The 23058-nt window shown below is 43.1% G+C and overlaps 1 protein-coding gene across 1 annotated transcript; it reads left to right on the top strand.

Moving 5' to 3' along the window:
- The first annotated feature begins 5276 nt into the window (after window positions 1-5276).
- dpep1 (dipeptidase 1) lies at window positions 5277-20643 on the top strand. Its single transcript, XM_051702365.1, has 10 exons — window positions 5277-5550; window positions 6185-6311; window positions 6401-6533; window positions 8497-8647; window positions 9155-9224; window positions 17780-17956; window positions 18478-18562; window positions 18661-18736; window positions 18901-19036; window positions 20195-20643. Exons 1-10 carry the CDS (start codon window positions 5432-5434, stop codon window positions 20363-20365), a joined length of 1245 nt encoding a protein of 414 aa, XP_051558325.1. The 5' UTR covers window positions 5277-5431; the 3' UTR covers window positions 20366-20643.
- The last annotated feature ends 2415 nt before the right edge of the window (window positions 20644-23058 follow it).

Raw genomic sequence — 23058 nt, 5'->3', positions numbered from 1 at the left:
TCTAGAGGCCGGCGGCTGCGTGCCCATTGCCAACAGCGCCCCAGCCCGTTTTGGAGGCGTCTGTCGTGACTACGACGCGCCTGGAGACCAGTTCTAGCGGAACACCTGCTCGTGGAAACGAGAGGTCGGTCCAAGGGCTGAAAAGACGGTGACAGACCGACGTAATGGCCACGCGGTGTGTCCCGTGGCGCCATGCCCGTCTCGGGACTCGAGTCTGGAGCCAGTGCTGAAGCGGCCTCATATGCATCAACCCGAGCGGGGTGGCCACCGCCGAGGACGCCATATGCCCCAGGAGCCTCTGAAAATGTTTCAGTGGAACCGCTGTTTTCTGTTTGAACGCCTTCAAACAGGCCAGCACCGACTGGGCACGCTCGTTCGTAAGGTGCGCCGTCAAGGAGACTGAGTCCAACTCCAAACCAAGAAAAGAGATGCTCTGAACCGGGAGGAGCTTGCTCTTTTCCCAGCTGACCCGAAGCCCTAGTCGGCTGAGGTGTGAGAGCACCAGGTTCCTGTGTGCGCATAACCCGTCTCAAGAGTGAGCTAGGATTAGCCAGTTGTCGAGATAGTTGAGAATGCGAATGCTCACCTCCCTTAACGAGGCAAGGGCAGCCTCTGCGATCTTCGTAAAGATGTGAGGAGACAGAGACAGGCCGAAAGGGAGGACTTGTACTGATACGCCTGACCCTCGAACGCAAACCACAGGAAGGGTCTGTGTCGAGGAAGGATCGAGACGTGAAAGTACGCATCCTTCGGGTCTACCGCCGCGAACCAATCTTGATGCCAGATGCTCGCTAGAATGCGTCTTTGCGTCAGCATTTTGAACGGGAGTCTGTGTAAGGCCCGGTTCAGTACTCGCAGGTCCAAGACTGGCCGCAACCCACCGCTTTTTTTCGGTACAATGAAGTAGGGGCTGTAAAACCCCTTCTTCATCTCGGCTGGAGGGACAGGTTCTATCGCGTCCTTCCGTAGGAGGGTAGCGATCTCCGCGCAAGGTAGCAGCGTTTCCATCTTTCACCAAGGTGAAGTGGACACCGCTGCACCTGGACGGATGCCCAGCGAAGTGAATTGTGCAGCCGAGTCGGACGGTCCGGACCAGCCCTCGCGACAGACTGGAAAGCGCAAGCCATGCGTCCGAGTTCCGCGCAAGGGGGACCAAAGGGACAACGTCATCGGATGTACCAGCGGGTGGGGCCTCGCGGCAGGGCGGAGCTCGAGGTGCCACACCACATCGTGGCCGTGCTGAGTCTGAGGACATCGAAGCACTTACCTGGCTCCTTGTGACCACCCCCGGAACAGCCTGGGACAGAGGAGGAAGAGGCCTGTCCTCATGACCTGTGGAGACTGTCACATCGGGGGCGGATTTGTGCCACAGCTGGGCGCTCAGGGCGGGAGACCGCCGCTGGAGCGCCAACCTGCCAAATGGAGTGGTGGACGGTGGTCGTGATGCCAGCCGTACACACCGAATATGTGACCCAGGGAACAAGGAAACCACTCTTGCAGAGCTCTTGAGTACTGCAGCCACTTGGGCATGCAGCGCAATTTAAATGCAAAAGGTAACAAAAAGAAGATCTGCTTACCAGCTCCAGAGCAGCGGGTTTCGTTGTCCCTGGGTCGCCCGTCTCAGGGGCGCTTCGAAGACCTCCGTGGGTTCTTCAGTGCCGGCTGTGAGACGGGTGGCGTCGGCTTCCTGCGGTGGGCTCCACGCCGGGGCCGGGCCGGAGGGGCGGGCTGCGGCGGAGCCGGTGCAGTCACCGCAGGGGGACGCCCTCGGCGATGAGTAGATGGGGTGCAGGATCTTGAGCCACGCCGGGGCAGGACAAGCCGGCTAGCATCCATCTACTGCTCTACTATCGAGAACTGCTGGGCAAAGTCCTCGACGATGTCGCCGAATAGGCCCGCCTGGGAAATGGGGGCAGCAAGGAATCGTGTCCTGTCGGCCTCACCCATCTCGACCAGGTTGAGCCAAAGGTGGCGCTCCTGGACCACTAGTGTGGCCATCGTCCGCCCGAGAGACCGCGCCGTGACCTCCGTCGCTCGGAGAGCGAGGTCGGTCGCCGAGCGCAGTTCCTGCATCAATCCCGGGGCGGAACTACCCTCGTGCAGTTCCTTTAGCGCCTTGGCGGACTTGCAGGAGAGCCATGGCGTGCAGGGCGGAGGCGGCTTGTCCAGCAGCGCCGTAGGCTTTGACCGTCAGAGACGACGTAAACCTACAGGTCTTGGACGGGGGCTTTAGGCACCCGCGCCAGGTGGCGGCGCTCTGCGGGCATAGGTGCACCGCGAGCGCCTTTATCCACCGGGGGATTGCCGAATAACCCTTGGCCGCCCCACCATCGAGGGTAGTGAGAGCGGGGAAGCTGAAAAGATCGGGACCGGGCAGTAAAAGGTGCCTCCCGCGACCTTGTCAGCTCTTCATGCACTTCCGGGAAGAAAGGAACGGGGCGGGGCGTGGCTTTGAGCGGCGCCGCGAGCCCAGGAACCAATCACCGAGCCGCGAGGGTTCAGGGAAAAGCGGTGAAATCCACTCTAACTGACGCTCGCGGCTTTCCGGGAAAGCATGTCGTCATCTCCGCGTCAGCCTGTGACTGGGCGAACGACCCCGAAGGGAGGAGACCAGCTGAGGCTTCCGACTGGACGAGCCCGCTCTCCGATGCTGCGCTCGAGAGCTCATCACTTTCGCGGGCTCCGAATAAGAGGTCGAACTCGCCGTGAGACCAGCCGGCGGACTCACCCGGAAGCCCAATCGGGGCAGACGAGCGTGCTGGGGAATGGGAGGTCCGCGGGGGGATACCCGGCGGAGGCGGTCCCATTGGGGTCCCCAAATCGCCCCCAGTGCTAGCCGCGCTGGCCTCAAACCCGTGGGTAAAAGGACCGAGGCGGGAGCCTCTGGGGTGGCTCGCTTCCTTACGAAGGCGAGCCGCGACCGCAACGTTGCCATGGACACATTCTCGCAATGAGAATGTGACCATCCACGAACGCTGTCTCCGCGTGAGCAGTGCCCAGACACGAAAGACAGTGATCATGACCGTTAGAAGGCGAGAGATAACGAGCACAACCAGGAATAACACACAATCGGAAAAGCATCTTTAAAAAGACGCGTCTTTAAAAAGACATTCCGTGTGTGCGCTCTTTTAGAGAAATATATACTCTTTTAGAGGGGAAAAATGCTCTTTCAGAAAATATACTCTCTAGTTTTTCTGCCGAAGCGCCCAGGGGCGTTCTCTGCAGTGCACCAGTGCAGAGGGGGGAGAAGCCGCTGAAATGCGCCGTCAGATCCAGCAGGTGAATGAACAGTAGTATTCAGCTCAATGAGCATGACCGTTCGGCTCCGAAGAGAAAATCTGAATGAGTGGTTGCATACCAGCTCCTTTTATACCCGTATGTTCGGGGGAGTGGCATGCAAATACCACTCGCCAATTTTCATTGGCCTTTTATCAAAGACCAGAGGTGTCTCGGGCTCCCAAGAGTGACCCCTAGTGTCACTACATCGACACCAACGTCGAGTGAGTGACAGATAGGGAACACATTTTCACTGATGTTTCTAAATACAAATTAGAAAATAATTTAGTAAATAAATGTTTTCACAAATAAAATGCATGTAATCACTTACAGTATCTAGGACATATTATGATTAAATGGTTAAGTTTATATATTGTAGGTCTAGTGTTTTTAAAATGTAAGTGTTCAAAGGTGTTCAAAAAGTTTTCAAACTCATACTTGAAGCATTTCACCAACACTCAAAAAATATTTTAGCCTATTTTTAAAATTTACACATTTCAATTGCATAACAAAATTTCATCGACTTGAACTGAGTACAAAAATGCAGAACTTAATTGAAACACAGTCATGGGAAAGCAGTCAATGTGTGCACTTTAAAATAGAGAAGTCTAGTGTTGATCATATCCAGGAAACCCACAGTGTTTATGGTGACAAAAATACTGAAGTAGAGGGCTTACAGATTAGTCTCTCTCAAATTCAGATGTATTTTCTTTCCGTTTTTTAACAATTAGATACAGTCACTGTATAGCAAAGTTTTAAGTGTTGAACTTCTGAATGTCAGTTCATTTATTGCAAAGTTGGTGCGTATGAAACAAAAGGAAGAGCTATATAATGCATTTGTTAAAAAAAAAAAAAAAAATGTATATACTGTATATTCTCTTTAAGTCATCAGCAGGTCAGTTTCGTCAAAGAGGAAGTACAATTCGCACATAGAAAGATCAAGTAACACTCGATGGTTGGATTGATATCACTTGTTAATTGAAACATTCAACAAGGGATGGCCCGACCAGACATGTAAAACAGATGATGATGGTTATTTAAATTCAAGATTATAACCACTGTTAATCAACCAAACTGCTTATCATCCATTAAACGTACTGCACAAACATCCCTCTTTGGTTTCATGCTAGTGTTTGATATCCAAGAGTAGTTACGGGAATTATGATTATAACCCAGTAATAAAAAAATGACTGTATCAGATGAGATTAAACAAATGAAGGCTTTTCTGATAAGTGTGAAAAGATGTTTGAATAGGCAGATGTGATCAAATGGCTTTCTATCATTCATTATACTGTTCTTTCAAGATGAGAGATCATAAAAATTGTCCTTTGTTTTTAATTAGCACTGCCCTGAAGAAGTTACATAACAGATGTTTAAGCATATTCCACAAGACAAAATAATACTGTTATGGCAGTTAAGAGAGGACCAACTACGTATTAATGCCAATGGTTTTGAAATTAAATGTTCAACAAGCTCATATGGGTGTGGTGTTCAGGTGACCAAATACTTTTTGCCATAAGGTGTACTTATTATTGCTGTCACTTTCATTAAACAATTAAAATCTACACATTTATTTGTAAAAACATGTCTGCCCACATGTGACTGATTCATTCTACACAGCATTCATCCCATGAGATTGATTAAACTGATGTTTGACTGTCATATTGAGACACTGAGTGACTTTTACCTGGTTAATGCTCAAATGCACTGAAGAGACTGAACTAGCCAAAGAAACACTTTTGATGACAATGTTCCTGGAAGTTCACACCATCCTGAGATGGACTTTAAACAACAACACAAAACACTGTTATACTGACAATTATATTACCTGTCTGTCATAAAAACAAAATACAGGTATGTGTTTATGTCATGTTTTTGGGACAATTTTACAACGCAAAATTATACATTAACTTACGTTCAGCAAGTGCATAATTATGAGGTAAACTTAAGCCCTGACACTGGCCTTTTGCCCTTACTGTGTCAGTACACATTGACAGAGAGAGAGAGAGAGAGAGATAGAGCGCTTAAAGAGGTTATACATCTTTTCATATAAGAAACAAGCTGAAAAACAGAGGAGGTAAAATAGGTAGAGTTATTGGAGGATTAATACATTAAGACTTAAAGGTTACAGAGTGACCAGGTAAACAGAGTGGTAATGATGGCATGGGTCAGGACTGTGTATTTGATGCTATGGGCTTTAACAGCCAACTCTGTGGCAAATGAATTTATAGAGCAAGCACTGAATTTGATGGCAGACACCCCACTTATCGATGGGTAAGATAAACATCTATCTATCTATCTATCTATCTATCTATCTATCTATCTATCTATCTATCTATCTATCTATCATCTGACTGTCTGACTGTCTGTCTGTATGCATGTCTGTCTGCATGTCTGTATGTCTGTCTGTCTGTCTATCTGTCTGTCTGTCTCTCTGTATGTCTGTCTGTTTATCAATATCTGCCTATCTGTCTGTCTGTCTCTCTATGTCTCTCTCTCTCTGTTTACCTGTCTGTCTGAATGCATGTCTGACTGTCTATCTATCTATCTATCTATCTATCTATCTATCTATCTATCTATCTATCTATCTATCTGTCTGTCTGTCTGTCTGTCTATCTTTCTATCTATAGTAATACAATTCCTATGCTGATATCAAATATAATCAGAGATGATATGGTAAGAAATAAAATGGTCTGTAATATAACAAATGTTATGGAACAAACAGTTACTAAAAGTGAAAACAGATATAGAACGTGGAATAGAGCTGCTTTTTGAAGGAAGTTCATTTACTTTCAAAGTTCTTATTTTTTAATAATTAAAGTCAGATTGTATGTGCTATTTGAAATGGTCCAAGTGACTGAAATATCTTGCAAAACAGGCATTATGACGACATTCTCTTGTAAAACAGACACAATGACCTGCCCTGGCAGATGAAGAGCCTGTTTAATAATCAGCTCAACATGGTGGACCTGTACACACTAAACTCAACACACACCAACATCCCAAAAATCAGACAGGGGCGCCTCGCAGCACAGGTACAAGAGTACGCACATCTACAACACAGGAGCATCCAACATGGGTGACTCGAACTATGTGTGGTGATGTCTGATGTTTTGTGTTGCAGTTCTGGGCAGCTTATGTATCATGTGATACCCAGTATAAGGACTCGGTCAGACAGACCTTGGAGCAGATAGACGTAATCCACAGGATGTGCGAGCAATACCCAGAAGATTTCAAATTCGCTGCAAGCAGTCAAGGTGAGAAATTTCAAGGTGCACAAATGAATGCATGTAATATTTCAAAGTTAAAGGTATGGTCAGTGCTGGGTAGTAACGGGTTACATGTAATCTGGATTATGTATTCAGATGACGAAAATCAAATTCTTGTAATTGGATTAAATTACATTTTAAATACTTGTAATTGGACTACAGATACTTTTATAGATTACATGATTACATATTAACAAAGCAACGGCAGTCAATTGTTAATTATTTATTGATCATCTTAATAATTCTATTTTTTCAATCGTTTACATTTTTATTTCTAAATCAGCACACCGCTGATATACATTCGGTAAGTCTTTGAGTGTTTTCGGAAGAGAAGGGGAGGGTTGTGTGTATTGCACACACTGATACTCGCTACATGCCAGCCAGGTGAAGATGGCACAGTCTACCTCAGCATTTAACCACTGTATCTATGAGATAATTTCATTTTTAAGAATGAATTACACCAATAGTGTGCAGCTCACACATTGAACTTAATTGCTTCAAAGGATCTAGTGGATGCCATCTCTAAGGGTCCTGCTTAGTATTGTGTACTAAGGGTACACAATAGTTCAACTGCAAAATATGCAGCAATATGGAACAAAGCCCATCACTCTATTGTTGCTGCTGATGCAGTCCACTGCATGAAACTTGACGTAAAACTAGACACAGCTGTTTTTTGTGTGACTCGGTGGAGCACTGCTGTTTTAAAATATTCTGCTCTTTTAGAATATTCTTGCTGTTCAAAAAATAATATCTAGCACCTCATCTCTGGAGTAGGTGATGGACCATCAGTAAGGAGTAAGGGTCAAAAGTGTTTGTGTTTTTAGATGAAAGCTTTGGCCTAGCAACATCATTGCTCTTGATTTTATGGTCATGAATGTTCTTAAAGTTGCTATTGTTTCAAGCACTTAAATTGAACTCGATGTCTCAGTGTATTGAACTTTGGCCATGCACTGTCACTGCTGTTAGATTTTATGTTGATTTCATTCATAAGGAGCTCTTTTTGTGAGGCTCTTTTTGTTAGTAATAAAGAAAGGAATATATTTTCTTCCTCTTTGAACATTGTCATGTTAAAATGATTATCCTACTCAAATGCATGTGACATAAAACAAAATAGAATTAGGTTGAAATTACTCCAAAAGTACTCCAAAATTAATCAGATTATATTAGCCCAAAATTTTATCTATGCGATTACGTTACTGATTGCATTTTATGTCAAGTAATTTGTAATCAGTACCAGATTACAATTCTCAAGTAATCCGCCCAGCACTGGGTATAATATTCACCCTCATCTCGTTTCAAACCTAGTGGACGATAACACAGGAGAAGAAATATTATAGACTGACATTGCAGTAAATGAGGACCCTGAGCCATATCTGAAGGCCAGAATATCAAATAGACTTGGGTTATTTTGAATTGGGCCAGTAAGCAACCACCTAGCAACTACCCAGAAAACCTTAGCAATGGCCCCCACTCAGAACACCCTAGCAACCACACAGCAACACAACAAAAACCACCCAGAACACCTTGCAACCACATAGCAACACCCTGGCATCCAGCCACAACACCCTTGTATCGTGTTGGTGAGTTTTGCACAAGCAATATCTAGTTGTATTTGGGTAAATTATGTGATTTCTTTTTGTCTGGATCTATTAAGTTACAGTTAAAATACATTAAAAATGCACACAAAACAATTACTTGAATACACCTCTACAATGATAAACATATTTTAAATTTCTGAAAGTCACTTTGACATTTGTATGAAATGATGATGGACACAAAGGCTGGATTTCTTCTAGCTTTTTCTACTAGTCTTTACACTCAATTTGATAAAGATTTCATTTTATCATCTCAGACAACCTTTTTTGTCAGTGATCCATTTATAATCATGTGGTTTCTGGTGTAAACTAAAATGTTTATATTTAACATATTGTTTTATATATTCTTGTTGTAGATATAATGGATGCCTTTTCCCAGAATAAGACAGCCTGTCTCATTGGAGTAGAGGGTGGGCATTCTATCGACAGCAGTTTGGGCACCCTGCGCACTATGTACCAGCTGGGCGTACGATACCTCACTCTTACACATAGCTGCAACACACCCTGGTGAGTGGATACACTCAGAAGAGTACAACTCACATCACTTTATAGCATCTGATACTGTATAACATACTGTATAATCTTTGAAGAAACCAGTTCTGTTTTCTCTAAATAAAAGGTCCTGCAAGGTGAGGAAATACAATAACAATGTTGATTTAATGACATGATGATCTCGTTAGTTTGGAATGTAAAAGATATAAACATGCCTGGAAACTGACAGAGGAGCTTTGTTGATTGACCTTGTCATAACACACCCTCATGAACTGAAAAGGAAAACTGCTAGTTTGCAAAATGAGCGATTCTCCAAAAAAGGGGAATTCCAGTCATTTCAACGTGCAGTACTTTCAATCAGGTGCTGTTCCACAGAATTCTTACCTGGAATTTAGAGAGAAAAAGAACAACTAAGAGGTGAAATGAAGCCAACCTCAGGCTTCTAAAGAAATAGCAAAAGCCCATTGAGTGCATGATAACATCTGATGCCCTATTGTTTCCTTTACCATGTTTTGTTTGTAGGGCAGACAACTGGTTGGTAGACACAGGATCTGAGCCAGTAGTACATGATGGTTTGTCTGACTTTGGCAAGGTTAGTTACTCTTAAACAGTGACTCTGAGAAGTATTCAGACCTTTTTGTATTCCTACAATCAACCTAAGCTGGTTTTCTGCTCATATAGCTGGTTTTAGCTGGTGTCCAGACTGGCCAAGCTGGTGCTTTGTTGGTTTAGCCAGTCGGCAAACTGATTTGACCAGACTGGGAGACCAGCTAAGACCAGCAAAATCATCTAAGGCTGGTTTAATATGTTTTTTTCAGCAAGGATGTCACACTTAAAAACATCCTAATGTCATTGCATTGCATACAAAATATCAAGTGCATCTGCAAACAAATGAGATTTTGTCAGAACATCACTTTTCTGAGTTATTTGTTTGCAATTACTTTTAACCAGATGATGTTAAGGGGATTTTAGTGGTGGTAACAAATCAGTTCCCCTCAAGTTCACACCTAGCAGAGTGACCACAGGTGTAAATCTGTTCACATTTACAATGGACATGTTCTACTAATATTTGGCAACCAGAAAGTGTATAATTACTTATTTTATCTTTTATTTGATCATTTATAACCTGACAAATTCTTTACGTGAAATGTTTAGCTCGAAAAGTGTGCTCGAACTATCTTCTTAAAATAAATGGCACTTTTTAAAAGTGTAAAATTTTTTTAAAAAAGTAATTCAATGACGTCCATACATTTATACAGTAAGTGTGGCATGGATGTCCAAATACTTTTCAGGGCCACTATATACAACCTTAAGAAAAAAAATTAAATGAATATATACAGGATAACCCTAGATAAAACTGTATTACACCAAATAACAGTTATGGTAACACTTTACAATAAGGTTCCATTTGTTAACAATAGTTAACAACAGGAGTCGCGTGGCACCATGTGAGGTGCGGACGTGTGAACGGCGAGCTCTGCGTACTTTGCTAGTTTTATTACTATTTGTGTCATAAACCAGTGAGATTCAATACACCCTGATTCTTAACTGTTCTGTGAAGACAATATGTCAAAGAATTCAAAATCCTCGGGCTCTGGAGACATTAAAAGACACTTACGTGCTCAAGCTGAAGCCCCTGAACAACAGCCCGAAAGACCGGGACTGAATTCGGCCAGTGCAGTGGAAGAGATCCAGCGTCAACTGTCGAACATGACGGGAATGCTGGCGAAGGTCATTGCAGACTTGGAGGTTGCTGTAATACATCGATCGATCACTGCCATGGAGACGAAATTCACTAAGATGGTTACAAGAGTGTCAGACGTCGAGAAACGGATTGATTATCTGGAGTCATCGGAGAGGGAATTAGCTGCTAACCCACTAGCGACCAGGGTGGATTTGCAGCGCGTCTGGGAAAAACTGGAGGATTTGGAGAATCGTAATTGATGAAACAACGTCCGAATTGTTGGAATTCCTGAGCATGAGGAAGGCCGATATATGGTAAAATTCCTTGACGAGCTCTTTCCGAGTCTGCTCAACATAACAAGACATGAGCTGGAAATTGAGTGATCTCACAGGGTTCCCGCTGAGGGAGACAGGCCCCGATCAATTCTGGCCAAATTTCTGATATCATTTGATAAAGATCTTGTGTTACATGAGGCGTAAAGGAAGCTTTCTTGGAAGAACCACATCATTTTCTTGTTCCCAGAATTTGTGAGTTCGACAAGAGAGAAACGTGATTGATTCAGAGAATGCAAGAAATTCTTACAGCAATGGAAGGTCGCTTTTGCTCTGATGTTTCTGGCCAAATTGAGAATAGATACTAAGGATGGCGATAGAGAATTTACATGCCCACAGCAAGCATTGCCCTTTATAAAGACAATAGAATGAGTCTCAGTGGGTCTGACTCACTGAACATACACTTGACTGTCCAGGGAAGCTGGGTGCCTTTTTCGGTTTTTTTTGTGCTGGTTCCGCCTAGCGGCTGGAGTTTGTTTTGAGTAATATAATTTCTTCGGGATAGTTTGTGGATGAATCTGCACGTTTTTGGTGCTTATGCCTCCTGTGGCCTGGAGTTTGTTTAGTGGAATATCTCTTGAAGGACATTGGAGTGATTGGGTCTTTTGTTGCACTCATGTAATGGCCAAATGGGCCGGCTTACTGAACATTAATTTGACTGTCCGAAGAATTGAACAATTAAAACCCCAATTTTTTTTTTTGTGCTGGTTCTGTTAGCGGCTGGAGCTTGTTCTGTGAAGGAATACACCTTCGGGACAGATATGTGGATGAATCTACATGTTTTTGTGTTTATTCCGTTTATTGGCTGGAGTTTGTTTTATAGATAATATTTTGCTGTGCAATTCTGTCTCACAAAATTTGTATAGAAACACCGGACTTGAGCAATCCAACAGCAAAGTTGTCGCGTGGGCTCTCCTAGGCGTACATGGATTGTTTCTAGTTTAGAGGGATGGACACTGGTTGGCACTGTCGTGCGTGGGGTTATTGCGCACATTTACTAATATGTAAAATGTTAATATGAGTGGATTGTCTCTCTCCACATGGAATGTGAATGAGTTGGGGCACCCCATAAAAAGAAGGGAGGTTATTTCTTTTGTTAAACATAAGAAATATGATATAGTGTTTCTTGAAGAAATGCATTTTCCCTGCAGGAAGCTGAAAAATTTGGGAAGATATGGGGTGGGCATATTTTCTTTAGTGCTGACTCGAGCAAGAGCAGGGGAGTCATTACATTGATAAGTAAACATTTACAATTCAAATGTCTCAAACAGATTAAAGATAAATTAGGCAGAATCGTTATTGTTTTAGCAGAAATTCAGGGGCAAAGGTTGATTTTGGCTAATATTTGCGCACCTAACGCTGATGATCTGGGCTTTTTTATAGATCTTGAAGGGATGTTGCAAGCCGCTGACACCCCTCATGATATAATATGATTTTTTCTGATTTTTAAAAAGGACAAAGATCCAAGCGAGTGTAAGAGTTACCATCCAATTTCCCAGATCCAGCTAGATGTAAAATTATTGTCAAAAATTTTGACAAACAGATTAAGTAAAGTTATGACATCTCTTATACATATAGATCAGGTGGGGTTTATTCGAGGCCGTAGCTCTTCTGATAACATTAGGCGTTTTATTAATATCATGTGGTCAGTGGCGAATGATCAGACTCCGGTCGCTGCCATCTCACTCTACGCCAAAAAGGCTTTTGATATGGTAGAATGGGATTGTCTTTTTAAGATTTTGGAAAAATACGGGTTCAGGAATACTTCTATTGGATGGATTATGTTACTTTATAGACACCCGGAAGTGGCGGTACAGACGAATGGATTAATTTCAGATTATTTTACTTTGTATAGGGGCACCCGGCAGGTTTGCCCTTTTTCCTCCTTATTGTTCTGTCTTGCCCTGGAACCATTAGCAGCCGCGATAAGAAAGGAAGATGATTTTCCTGGAGTGGTGGTGGGAGGTATGGCGCATAAGCTTTTGCTTTGCACAGATGATATTTTATTATTTGTCTCCGACCCCACTAGATCTATGCCTTGCCTCCACAGAATTATTAATTCCTTTTCTAAATTCTCAGGATACAGAGTCACTTGGTCTCAATCCGAAGCTTTGGCTCTGACAGCGTACTGCCCAGCAACGGCTTTTCAGCCGGACACCTTCCAGTGGCCCAAACAGGGCATTAAGTATTTGGGCATCTTATTCCCAGCAAATTTGTGTGATTTAGTTGAGTTAATTTTGAGTTTTCGAGTGATGTGGGCAGGTGGGCTTCATTATATTTATCTATGTTTGGGAAGGTTAATGTTATTAAAATGAATTGTATTCCAAAATTCAACTAACTGCTACAATCTCTCCCTGTAGATGTCCCCCTCTCTTATTTCAAGCAATTTGATAGCATAGCGAAGTCCTTCATTTGGAACGATAAACATACCAGACTACATTTCAATAAGTTACATAGGCCAATTGACAAAGGTGGGCTAGATTTTGTTTTATTATTATGCATTCGGTCTCAGACATTTGGCTTATTGGTCACTTCCACCTGAGAGAGCCCCTCCCTGGTTTTGTGTCGAACATAAAGTTCTTGGCCATATTTTTCCATTGCAAAGCCTTTCTATTAAACTAACCAGAGAAGTTAAGTCACACCTGTTATCTCTTATTTGCACGTGGTATGGACAAAAGTGTACAGAGTGTTTAATTCGGACATTTATTTAAATGTTGCCTCAAGCAGGGGGGCCTGGGTAGCTCAGTGGTAAAAGACGCTGGCTATCACCCCTGGAGTTTGCTAGTTCGCTATTTCGAATCCCAGGGCATGCTGAGTGACTCCAGCCAGGTCTCCTAAGAAACAAAACTGGCCCAGTTGCTAGGGAGGGTGGAGTCACATGGGGTAACCTCCTTGTGGTTGCTATAATGTGGTTCGTTCTCTGTGGGGTGCGTGGTGAGATCAGCGTGGTTGCTGCAGTGGATGGCGTGAAGCCTCCACATGCGCTATGTCTCGACAAGCCACATGATAAGATGCGTGGGTTGATGGTCTCAGATGTGGAGGCAGCTGGGATTCATCCCCTGCCACCCAGATTGTGGCAAATCACTACGTGACCACAAGGGCTTAAAAAGCACATTGGGAATTGGGCATTCCAAATTGGGAGAAAAGGGGGTAAAATCCCAAAAAAAGTGTGAGAAAGAGTATGTGAGAAAGATTTAAACTTGGTATTGTAGTAGGAAGTGTGGGCTATGATTCTAAAAAATGTCAAGTCTGCATCTAGAAATGCAAGTGTGTATCTGATGCGATTTAAGATTTTGCATTGATTCTACTGGACACCCTCTAGATTGTATAGGCTTGGTCTTAAAGACACACCCACCTGCTGGTGATGCCAATTCGAAGACGGGGACACAACCCATGATTTTTGGGGATGGCGCCACTGTCACCGTCTTTTCAGCCCTTGGACCGACCTCTCGTTTCTACGAGCAGGTGTTCCTCTAGAACTAGTCCCCAGGCGCGTCGTGGTCACGACAGACACCTCCAAAATGGGCTGGGGCGCCGTTTGCAATGGGCACGCAGCCACCGGCCTCTGGACGGGTCCGCGGCTGCGTTGGCACATCAACTGCCTCGAGTTGTTGGCAATTCTGCTCGCCCTGCGGAGGATTCGGCCGTTGATCCAGGGCAAGCACGTGTTAGTTCAGACAGACAACACGACAATGGTAGAATATGTCAACCGCCAAGGTGGTTTGCGCTCTCGTTGTATGTCACAACTCGCCCGCCGTCTCCTCCTCTGGAGTCAGCAGCACCTCAAGTCGCTGCAAGCCACTCATATCCCGGGCAACCTCAACACTACGGCGGACGTGCCGTCACAACAGGTTATCCTCAGGGGAGAGTGGAGACTCCACCTTCAGGTGGTCCAGCTGATTTGGAGTCGATTCGACAGGCACAGGTGCACCTGTTCGCCTCCCAAGAATCCTCCTCACTGCCCGCTCTGGTACGCCCTGACCGAGGCCTCCCTCGGCATAGACATGCTGGCACACAGCTGGCCCCCTGACATTCGCAAATATGCGTTTTCCCCCAGTGAGCCTGCTTGCACAGACCCTGTGCAAGGTCAGGGAGGATGAGGAGAAGGTTGTCCTGCTAAGCACCCTACTGGCCCGCCCAGACATGGTGCTCGGACCTCACGCGCCACGCGACAGCTCCCCCCTGGCAAAATTCCCCTGAGGAAGGACCTTCTTTCCCAGGGAAGGGGCACCATCCGGCACCCGCCCCCAGACCTCTGGAATCTCCATGTCTGGCCCCTGGATGGGGCGCGGAAGATCTAAGCTGTCTCCCACCTGCGATGGTAGACACGATCACTCAGGCTAAGGCTCCCTCTACGAGGTGCCTGTATGTGGCATCTGTTCGCTAAGTGGTGTTCTTCCCATCGGGAAGACCCCCAGAGATGCGCAGTCAGATCAGTGCTTTCCTTCCTGCAAGAGAGGTTGGAAGGGAGGCTGTCCCCTTCCACCTTGAGGTGTACATTGCTGCCACAGCAGCACACCACGACGCAGTCGACGGTAAGTCCTTAGGGAAGCATTTTCTGATCATCAGGTTCCTAAGAGGCACCAGGAGGCTGAATCCCTCCAGGCCGTGCCTCGTTCCCTCAGCGGACCTTTGTAGTTCTTCAGGGTCTACAGAGAGCCCCCTTTGAGCCTTTGCAGTCAGCCAAGCTTAAGGCACTCTCCTTGAAGACTGCCCTCCTGACTGCGCTCACTTCCATCAAGAGGGTAGGTGACCTGCAAGCGTTCTCTGTCAGCGAAACGTGCCTGGAGTTCGGTCCAGGTTACTCTCACGTGATCCTGAGACCCTGACCGGGCTATGTGCCCAAGGTTCCCACCACCCCTTTAGGGACTAGGTGGTAAACCTGCAAGTGCTGCCCCAGGAGGAGGCAGACCCAGCCCTGTCGTCGCTGTGTCCGGTGCGTGCTTTACGCATCTATTAGGATCGCACGCAGAGCTTTAGAATCTCTGAGCAGCTCTTTGTCTGCTTTTGGTGCACAGCGGAAAGGAAGCACTGTCTCCAAGCAGAGGATCGCCCACTGGCTCGTTGATGCCATAACTATGGCATATCTTGCCCAAAACATGCCGCCCCCGGTAGGGCTACGAGCCATTCTACCCGTGGTGTAGCGGCTTCTTGGGCCTTGGCCAGAGGTGCCTCTCTATCAGACATTGCAGAGCAGCGGGCTGGGCAACACCCAACACCTTTGCAAGGTTCTACAACCTCCGGGTGGAACCGGTTTCGTCCCAGGTAGTGGCACGCAACTTAAGCGGCTAAGCCCGGGATAGCCGGCCGGGTGTATCACTTGCACATAGCACCTTCCACCTCCTTTTGAGCTGAAGATGTGTGCTGTTAATTCCCAGTAGTGTTCACAAAATTTGTTCCCTGGTTGACTTCCTCCGAGCCCTGTGGCATTCGAGTTTTCGGAGAGACTCGCTGCCGGCCCAGTACACGCACTAAGAGCCCGGTTCTGGGGTAGGTGCTCCGCATGTGGCGGTTCCCTGTAAGGCTAACCCCATGTGATCTATATCTTTCGCTTATTCATTTCCCTGCTGGCAAACTGCGTCTTCCTTGGGCAGAGCCCCTCTGCCCCAGTCTCCATGTTGTAGTAACTCCTCCCCCATTGGGCAGGATCTACCTTGAAGGCTCTCCACATGGTTGGAAAGACCATGTGATGTATTTTTCCACTTAAATATCCCTCCCTCTCTTGGGGCGAGGTGTGGTCTCCGCGGTGTCCTCCCCTTGGGAGGGACACCCCCCAACTAGACCTGGTGGCCCAGTCGGATAATCCCCCTTCTCTTTTAGGGAGTGGAAAAAGAGAAGGGGAAAAGAGGCCACGACTGGGTTAAGCCTGTCTCTATCTTTGGGTAGTCGACTTGTCCCCAAAAAGGGCCGTTCGACACTCATAACTGTGTTGGGGGAGGTTACGTGTCGACCTGGTGTGCTGGCTATGAGTCACACAGCAAGTCTGTCCACCACACACCGCCAGTTCACGTAACACAGTTCGTTCGTTGTGGCGTTTTGTATAGGGACCCCTAGTGTCACTACATCGACACCAACATCGAGTGAGTGACAGATAGGGAACGTCATGGTTACTGGTGTAACCTCCGTTCCCTGATGGAGGGAACGAGACGTTGGTCCCTCCTGCCACAACGCTGAACTACCCGCTGAAATGGCCGGACCTTATATCGGCTTCTCAGCGTAAAACCTGAATGAGTGGTTGCATACCAGCTCCTTTTATACCCGTATGTTCGGGGGAGTGGCATGCAAATACCACTCGCCAATTTTCATTGGCCTTTTATCAAAGACCAGAGGTGTCTCGGGCTCCCAAGAGTGACCCCTAGTGTCACTACATCGACACCAACGTCTTGTTCCCTCCATTAGTGAACGGAGGTTACACCAGTAACCATGACGTTATTAACATAAAGCATTTATTTGACTCTAAAAAGCAATCTTAACTTTGATGACCAGTGATTAAAGGAATATTCTGGGTTCAAGTTCAGCTCAATTGTCAGCATTTGTGGTATAAAGTTGATTAGCACAAATAATAATAATTTAGACTCATCCGTCCTTTTCTTTATAACCCCCCCCAAAAAAAAAAAAACTTAGACACTTACAATGGAAGTGAATGTGGCCAACTTTTGGAGGGGTTAAATGCAGAAATGTGAAGCTTATAATTTTATAAATGCTCTTACATGAATTCTTCTGTTAAAACTTGTGTATTATGTGTGAGTTATTAAGTTGTTTAAATTGTCGTTTTTACAGTCGTTTTAGGATTTTAGGGTTTACAGTGTTATGTTGTCATGGCAACAAAGTTGTAAAATTGGGTATACTTTACACAGAAAAGGTTAGTAAGTGATTTTATCACACTAAAATCATGTTAACATGGATATTGTTTACGTTTTGTGGCTAAACTTTTGAAACAGTGAGCATTTTAACATTTAAAAATTGGCCCCATTCACTTCCATTGTAAGTGCTTCAGTGTAACCCAGATTTTTGCATTTTTAAAGAAAAGGAGGGACGAGTCAAAATAAATTTTGGTTGGTTGTTAGAGAAAGGTTGACTTTGTTATTGCTGTATATGGATGTTTATGCTGACCATTGTTTTCCCTCTCAGCAAGTGATCTGGGAAATGAACCGCCTTGGAATGCTTGTTGACCTGTCTCATGTATCTGAGAAGGTGATGAAGCAGGTACTGGAGATATCCAAAGCACCTGTTATCTTCAGCCATTCTTCTGCCTACAGCATCTGTGCTCACAAGAGGAATGTTCCTGATGAAGTTCTCCTTGAAGTGGTGAGCGCAGCAATTTCCAGAATAAAGCATAAATCTCAAAAAGTTACATAACAGACTTTTTTTTTTTTTTTATCTAAAGAATAGCCCATGAGTGATTTACAGCCATGTTCATAAAAGGTCCATGAGATGTAACTTATTTATTGTTATATAAGAGCTGCTATAAAAGATAACAACGGGGAAGCCTTGAAAGGGAACACTTTTGTTCACATAAAACATATTATTAATATAAAAAATTCAGAGTAATATAAAGAGCTTTATAACTATAAAGTATGTTATCTATCATGTGAGTAATAAATACTTATACTGTAGACAATATTGAGAGATAACATTCACAGTGTAAAATTGCTGCACAGCTTGGCCCTGGAGTTTCTGGTAAATCATCACAGGGCTGAAAGAAGGCAATGCCACTGCATGTTAGTCAACAACAATTATTCTAATAATATGTGACAGCTTAAAAATTGGCATGAACTAGTCAGAATCCAGTGTACAAGTAAACATTTTCTGTCATGTTTCTGTTTCAGAAAAATAAGAACGGCATCGTCATGGTAAATTTTTATAATGACTATGTCACCTGCCAAGAAGATGCCAGCATCGATGATGTGGCTAGTAAGTTACTTTCAAAATGACCTCAGTGTTGTTCATTGAGCACTCTAGGGTATGAGGCAATACAATAACTTGACTTCACTGTTATATGTGAATTTCAGATCACTTTGACCACATCAAGAAAGTGGCTGGCTCTAGTATCATTGGATTTGGAGGAGATTATGATGGTGTGCCAAGGTAAACATGGTTGATGCTGGTGTTCTAATCAGAAGAAATGTACATGGAGCTTGATGGTAGAAGACATGGTGGTGCATTTCAAATTTGTAATGCTTCTGTATGCAATGATAATTGCCTTTTAATTATATGTAACCATTAAGACAGAATGCAATGGCTTTGAACAGGGTGCCAACTGGTCTAGAGGACGTGTCAAAGTACCCAGACCTGGTGGCTGTGCTTTTGAAACGTGGCTGGACTGATGATGAGATCAAGGATGCTCTTGGGAGGAACCTGCTAAGGGTGTTTAGAGAGGCGGAGAGGGTAAGAGCAAGTGTTCGGGAAGTTACTTTGAAATGATAGCTTTCCAAGCTACAAGCAAGTATTTTTCCATTCATTTCCTTCAAAGAGATTAAAATAAAATCCATTATAAAAGAGTTCTCACTCATGAATAAAACCAACCAGCTTAGAGGTTAATCACATTAGTATATTAAAATTAGAGAAAGAGTCTAAGGTACAAGACATCTTTAATGAGGAAATTAAGCATTGCAAATGATGTTATTGAATTAAAAATGATGCAAAAATATAAAACTATTGATTTAAAGTGATTGATTATACTGTAAGTATAGAATCAATATATTTTCGTTTTATTGCAAAATATTCGGATGTATCGATTGCATCATTCACAGTGCGTCATGAGGGTGGGCGTTTGCTGCAGAGCTCTTTTGCCATGCTTTGTTCACCATAAGTCTCTGATTGGTGGATCTTTTCTTTTCTGGATAATGGGTAGTGTAGTTATTCACCAGGAATTCTGCAATTTAACATGACCGATGGCTTCAGCAGAATTATATACCATCGATGAACAACCTTGGAGCTCACTGTAGGTCTTCCGTTAAAGGTTTATAAGTAACGGTTAAAAAGTATAAGTTATCGCCATTGTAGAACTTGAATGGGATTTTTATTTCCTCAATCAGACCGTTGCACTCTATTTAGACAGACATGCCACTCATTAGAAAAAGTAGTTACTACAATACTAACAAGAAGCTAACTACACTGAAGCTGTTTAAGGAGTCAATGTCTATCTATAATATCTACATAACTATCAAATTATAATTTATTTATTTTTAAATCAGAGCAGTATTTATGTGGTACTTATCAATGCTGATCTGAGCAATAGCACTAAACTGGAACCGAAATACTGTATTTACACAAAATACCACTAATAAAAATAGAGAATTTATGTAACTGGGTTGAACACATGATGATGAACAGCATAATTAGATATTTCGCTACAGATAAGACAACATAAATGTCATGTTGGGTCATCGGAAGAGGGATTCAAATCAGTTCGCTCATTTGAAATTGTGACAAAAAGGGTTGATGCATGTTGTGCCCCCAGAAACTTCCAACACCCCCCTCCAGTTCCAATGAGGAGACAACCACTTGCCCTAAATGTCTAAAAGTAATTTTCTGTTTCAATAGGTAAGAGACAGCCTGAATGGTACCAAACCAGATGATAAACCCATCCCTCTTAAAGAAGTCCAGAATCCCTGCAGAACGGATTACGGTTATCCAAATGAACACAGTTCAGCATGTACACAGTCTTTCTATCCACTTGTCTTGGCCCTGACACTACTAAACAAGTTACTTTAACCAACCTCTGCCAAGCAGTTCTATTTTGGGGACTGTAAACGACCCTATATAGAGTTCCTAAGAGATCTGATTTTGATATTTGTTATTTCACTACTTGAGGTGTCAACTTGCCTAAAAAGACTAAGGTGTGACAAACATTTGAGACTTTTCAGACACGGAATAGGCTGCTTTCAGATTTTAACAGAAAGTGTTTTGTGTGGTAACCTAAGAAAGTGCTTCATGTGCTTCATAAAGAAACTGTTTAATTCAAGCTTTGAGGTATGCTACTGTGTACTCTTAAAAATGGACAAAATTATCATTTAGAAGATTTTAATCTGTTTCTAGATTTCCTATTGCTGGGGAATGCAAAATAAAATGAGGAAAATTCGCAGACTGTTTTACTCTTCCCTTTTATTTATAAAAAAAAGAAACAACAACAGTAACGTTTCGATCAGAAACCTTTTGCTTTTATCCGGCACCTGTTGGAGAAATTTTGGATGTGCATACTTTCTATTTATTCTGGGGAACACAAAATGAAATATTTAACAGAATATCCAGGGTGTTCTTTGTCATAGCATAAAAAAGTGGATGGCGACCAGTGGATGTCAAGTTCTTAAAAGGACAAAAAAAGGGGGAAAAAACCCCATGACATTCTAATAAACAAATAATTTTATTTGCCATAAAAAATAAAAAATAAAAGATTTATCTGGCATTCGAGAGACACAAAGGAGAGCAGATGACAGAATTTTCAGATTTAGGCAAACTGAGAACAGACTGAGCTTAGCTGAGAAAAAACACCAAGGTATTTCATCAAATGAATGGTTTGATTTTCTCTCAATACATGCTTGGCCTATATTTGATTTGACTGATGAATTGCAATATGCAGAGTGCAAACCACACTGCTGCAAATATTTCATGTGGGTGGTTTAAAGGAATAGTTCAACTGAAAATGACGCTCCCTCATGCCATCCCAGATATGCATGACTTACTTTTTTCTGCAGAACACAAACACAGATTTTCAGAAGAAACCTGAGCTCTGTTGGTCCATACAATGAATGGTGATCAGAACTTTGAAGCTCCAAAAAGCACATAAAAGCAGCATAAAAATAATCCATACGACTTCAGTGGTTAGATCCATGTCTTCAAAAGCGATATGATAGGTGAGAGTGATAAACAGATGAATATTTAAGTCTTTTTTTACTATAAATTCTCCTCCCTGCCCAGTAGGTGTCGATATGTCATGCAAATCGGCAAAAACAAAAGAAGAAGAATGTGGAATTGTAAGTGAAAGTGGACATTTTATAGGAAAAAAAGAAGAGAATTTTCATTCTTTGGAGAACTATCCCTTTAATGACAATCCAAGCACTTTTAACAAACACCAAGTATGACTTTCAAAGCTTTATACTAGAACAAGCATCAAATAAATAAATGTAATATGCTTGCTGGCTTTTTCTGTGTCTGAAAAACTGGGCTCCATTGTATAAACTTTAATTTGCCAAATCAAATATTTTCAGAGCAAACACAGTGGATGATGAACAGAGAGAGGGATTTTGCAAAAATCCTGAGAGTCAATTTTGTTTAAATTCTTAAAAATTTCAAGCCAACTGCTCCATCTAATGGACACACCGAGAAATATTCTTAAAGATCAGAGACTCGTTACATAATAGAAACAAGGAAATTGTCTCCTCCCCTTAGATCTTCTTGAAAGTAATGCATTCCTAAAGAATTGATAGAAACACTTTCACATGTATAATGTCAAAGCTAAGTATAGCTACTTAAAGGGATAGTTCACCAAATAAAAAATAGTGAGTGAATAGTCATTTACTCACACTCATGCCATCCCAGATGTGCATGACATTCCTTCTAATGCCAGTGAATGGGTACCAGCATTTTAAAGCCCTAAAATGCACATAAATGCAGCATAAAAGTCTCCACATAACTCCAGTGGTTAAATCCATGTCTTCAGAAGAGATATGACAGGTGTGGGTGAGAAACAGATCAATATTTAAGCTCTTTTTTACTATAAATTCTCCTCCCTGCCTAGCAGGTGGCGATATGCACAAAGAATGTGAATCGCCAAAAACAAATGAAGAATGTGAAAGTGAATGTGGAGATTTCTAGTAAAAAATAAAAAATAAAAAACATCAATTGGTCATTGTTAGTTTTTGGTTGGTCAACCCTGACAGAAGTCAATCGGCTTATCTGCAAACATCAGGTGTTAATTGTCATATTAATTTCACATTTAAACTGTCATTTGCAGACACCAGAACATAACACACTGTGGAAGTGGATATTTATTTAGCATGATGCATATGAATCCCTATTATATGAAAACCTATTGTTCGTCATTCTTTCATAATTTTATCTAACCATTTTCACTTCACATGTAGTTCACTGGTAGTTTTTTCATTCGTACGAGAATCTGTTTTTGAATGAAACCTTTAAGTAAACAAATCATTTGATCACTTCCACTGTTTCAGTCGTGAATGACTCACTTAAATGAATCAATGATTCCATGACTCACTCATAACACACACAATTGGCGCCATCTACTGGAAGTAATGATGTAATCTAAAAAAAAGATTGGAAATCTCTGGCCTGCAGCTATACCTACTTGTCAGAATCTCCAAAAGAGGGTGGGGTTACTCCATAAGGGGGTTGGGCCAACAACAAAAGGAGGCAAAACTTTCACACGATTAGGTTTAGGGAAAGGG

Source organism: Myxocyprinus asiaticus, chromosome 1, assembly GCF_019703515.2.
Source record: "Myxocyprinus asiaticus isolate MX2 ecotype Aquarium Trade chromosome 1, UBuf_Myxa_2, whole genome shotgun sequence".
NCBI lineage: Eukaryota > Metazoa > Chordata > Actinopteri > Cypriniformes > Catostomidae > Myxocyprinus > Myxocyprinus asiaticus.
Note: the sequence above shows the minus strand (reverse complement) of the source record. Positions and strands in the feature narration are given on the sequence as shown.